The sequence below is a fragment of the Citrus clementina genome, unplaced genomic scaffold (assembly GCF_000493195.1).
Source record: "Citrus clementina cultivar Clemenules unplaced genomic scaffold, Citrus_clementina_v1.0 scaffold_2, whole genome shotgun sequence".
Classification (NCBI taxonomy): domain Eukaryota; kingdom Viridiplantae; phylum Streptophyta; class Magnoliopsida; order Sapindales; family Rutaceae; genus Citrus; species Citrus x clementina.
In genome coordinates this window covers 36116062-36119262 of record NW_006262688.1, presented here as the reverse complement: position 1 = coordinate 36119262, position 3201 = coordinate 36116062, and the positions used below count along the sequence as shown (strand labels likewise).

The 3201-nt window shown below is 40.8% G+C and overlaps 2 protein-coding genes across 2 annotated transcripts; one reads left to right on the top strand and one right to left on the bottom strand.

Annotated features, from left to right (window-relative positions):
* The first annotated feature begins 127 nt into the window (after window positions 1–127).
* LOC18051164 (tRNA (guanine(9)-N1)-methyltransferase) lies at window positions 128–2102 on the top strand. The gene is made up of 3 exons (XM_006449869.2): window positions 128–646; window positions 886–1245; window positions 1617–2102. The coding sequence occupies exons 1-3, from the start codon at window positions 233–235 to the stop codon at window positions 1836–1838; spliced, it is 996 nt and encodes a 331-aa protein (XP_006449932.1). The 5' UTR covers window positions 128–232; the 3' UTR covers window positions 1839–2102.
* Window positions 2103–2475: 373 nt separating this feature from the next.
* On the bottom strand, window positions 2476–3201 carry LOC18051163 (nuclear transcription factor Y subunit B-9). Its single transcript, XM_024191601.1, has one exon. It carries the CDS (start codon window positions 3078–3080, stop codon window positions 2553–2555), a length of 528 nt encoding a protein of 175 aa, XP_024047369.1. The 5' UTR covers window positions 3081–3201; the 3' UTR covers window positions 2476–2552.

Sequence of the window (3201 nt, the reverse complement as noted above, 5' to 3'; positions counted from 1 at the left end):
CCACCGTTGCATCATAATTTTCTCCTGCAAACTAATAATAATTGTCACCCTTCGGAATTAAATAATAATAAATAAATAAATAAATAAAAGCGAAAAGCCGAAAAAGGTGCAGAACGACGTCGTTGTTTTTTCTATTTCCATTTCCCCAATCGAAAGGCCAAAACAGAACCCTAAGCAAAACCCCCTCATACTGGGATTTACACAGAGAGAGAAGCAAGGTTCTGCAAAAACAATGGAGATCATAGAAGAAAACGGCGAAGGCAGCGAAAACATCTCCGAAGTGCAAGTGAATTCACAGCCGAGCGGTCTATCAAAGACGGCCCAAAAGAAGCGGTTGAAGCAGTTGACATACGAAGCTAGAAAAGCCGAGAAGAAAGCGAAGATGAAAGTGGAGAAGAAGAGAGAAGGAGAGCGAAAACGAAGGGAATGGGAGGAGAAGCTGGCCAGTTTGTCGGAGGAGGAGAGGTCAAAGTTGATCGAGGAGAGGAAAGGTCAAAGGAAAGAGAGAATGGAGAAACGGTCTGAGGAGAGAGAACACAAGATCCAGAGACTCACAAAAGCTAAAGAAAACGGACAAAACATCATCATTGATCTTGAATTCTCTCATCTCATGAGTCGTGCTGAAATTCAAAGCCTCGTTCAACAGGTACCATTGTTTACAGGCATGTTTGTAAAAATGCCGCAACCAAGTTCATCGATAACTAACTTTTACTTGGCAGTTAATATTCACCGTCCACACACCACACCCACTTACAGTTATAGTTGAAAGTTAGTATTTCATTTATCGGCAACCATCTGGGAATTAAATAACCTGCAGTACCTCTAAAATGTGATACTGAAAATGATTCATTTCTAAACTCGTTTGCTTTGAATGAAACCCTGCAGATTATGTACTGTTATGCTGTAAATAGAAAATGTTCGTCGCCTGCTCATTTGTGGTTGACTGGGTGCAAGGGAGATATGGAAATCCAATTGCAGAGGCTTCCGGGATTTGATAAATGGATAATTGAGAAGGAAAATCGATCATACATTGAAGCATTGGAAGATCATAAGGAGAATCTTGTGTACCTGACAGCTGATTCCGATACAGTTCTGGATGACCTTGATCCAAATAAAATTTATATTGTTGGTGGCTTGGTGGATAGGAATCGCTGGAAAGGTATAACCATGAAGAAAGCTCAAGAGCAGGGAATTCAAACGGGTAGACTACCTATAGGAAATTACTTAAAGATGTCGAGCTCTCAGGTAACCTTTGGTCTTGGATCTTTTATTACCTCAATCTGATTCTGGTTGATGAAAACTACAGATCTTATTGATCATCTAACCAGATTAAACGATAGGAAAGCTCATATAACTTTAACGCAGGTTGCATACTTGTTTTTTTTTTATTCATTTATATTATGGGTATAACTTTTATGGCTTCACTGGATTGCATGAGGTTTGATTGTGAGAATAAGTAAGCTAAATGCTGCAGTCACTTGTTCTTTTGACTTGCCATATAGGAATCTTTTCCAATAAGTTCATGAGGCCGGTTATTTTTATCTCTTGAACAGCTAGAGATTGCAAATTTTGAAAATTGGTTACTGATTCTTCGTGTACTGCTCCTCTGAGTGCAGGTTTTAACGGTGAACCAAGTGCTAGAGATACTCCTCAAGTTCCTGGAAACAAGGGATTGGAAGGCTTCTTTCTTTCAAGTAATTCCTCAAAGGAAAAGATGTGAAGCTGACTCAGGAGAACCCCAAGGAGAAGAAGATGAGGAAGAGTGCCAGGAGAAAGACAATGAATCTGGGAGAAAAAAGCAGTGTATTGAAGCTGCTTCTAATAGCTGGAAGAGCTGACCAGCTGAAACAATTTTGGCGTTTCATTTGAACCATGTCTTCTAAGTTGCTAATGAATAAAATTAACTAATGAAATCGATTCTTTCAATCTGAGTTTTTAATTTTCCTTATGTATGGCTTGCAGCTTGCCCCATCAGTGTGAAATGTGAATGTAATCAAGTCGATAGTTAGCAAGGGAAGAATATTTTTGGTGCATTTTCTAGATCTGAGAAACTATGTCATCTTACCTGAGAGTAGAACCTGTCAAATATGGTTTCCGATTTTGTATTATATTTATATGGATTTTGCTATGTTACATTGAATGTACCATACACAGCCAATAAGAACCACATAATTATGTGGGTTCCATAATTTGTGTGGTTCTTATGAATTGTGTATGGTACATTCAATGTAACATAGAGGCTCCCTATTTATATTTGTATATTTTATGTTCGAAATTAATGATAGTTACTTGTGTCGCATGCGGGCAGCAGAGTTCGCTACCTACAACAACATAAGGTCGATGTCTAACAGCAAGAAAACGTTCGGTACAATATATATATATTTTTTTTGTCAGAATGAAAAAGAAGAGGAAAAAAAAAAAAACAGTTAAAAACACCAAACTTATTCTCTCACAAACAAGAAACTGAGTAGGTGGTTATTGTCACATTAATTAGCAGGTCTAGGTAGATAGGTTAGTGCGGCTTGCGTTTCATCTATCTGATCAGCACTGTCTTATTTGTTGTGAGCATAAGTTTCACCATTAGCAACGGCAGGCTGTGATGACCCCGCCGCAGTATTATTATTGGAAGGATCGTTGTTGTTGAAGTAAGTCCCCGTGGCAGGAGCAGTTGCAGCTCCAAGAAAGCCATGTCCACGTCCCAGTCCCATATGGTGGAAAGCTGCTGCTGGGGCCGCAAATGCTGCAACACCCAGTGTACGAAACTCAACCGGCGGCCTCTTGACCAATGGCGGCTCGCCCCTGATTGAACCCCGCTCCCCTTCCATTTCACGGTAGCGGTGGAGGTAAACAGTGAGGGGCTCGATGTAATCATCGAAGCCCAGCTTGCTCATCGCCCAGAGCACGTCCTCAGCGGTAATGGTCTTGCGTTGCTCGCGCTGGCAGCGCTCGTTGGCTTCGCCGGTTATGAAGCTGATGTACTCCGACACGCATTCTTGAATTGTTTCCTTCGCGTCGTCTGAGATTTTGGCATGCTGGGGAAGGATTTTGCGCATGATTCTTATAACGTTAGCAATTGGCATGAAACGGTCTTGTTCCCGCACTGTGCATTCGTTGTCTTCATAATTTGTGTGGTTATTATTATTGGTTTGATTAATCTCATGAGCCGATGCTAGTCTGATATTCGTCTCTGTGAACTTCAGC

What these genes read in the sequence shown, in the direction of transcription:
- LOC18051164 (XM_006449869.2), top strand. Translation starts at nt 233, where the DNA reads ATGGAGATCATAGAAGAAAACGGCGAAGGCAGCGAAAACATCTCCGAA. An exon ending in TTCAAAGCCTCGTTCAACAG is followed by an intron (nt 647 to 885) that starts GTACCATTGTTT and finishes GAAACCCTGCAG; the next exon opens with ATTATGTACTGTTATGCTGT. An exon ending in TAAAGATGTCGAGCTCTCAG is followed by an intron (nt 1,246 to 1,616) that starts GTAACCTTTGGT and finishes CTCTGAGTGCAG; the next exon opens with GTTTTAACGGTGAACCAAGT.
- LOC18051163 (XM_024191601.1), bottom strand. Translation starts at nt 3,080, where the DNA reads ATGCCAATTGCTAACGTTATAAGAATCATGCGCAAAATCCTTCCCCAG.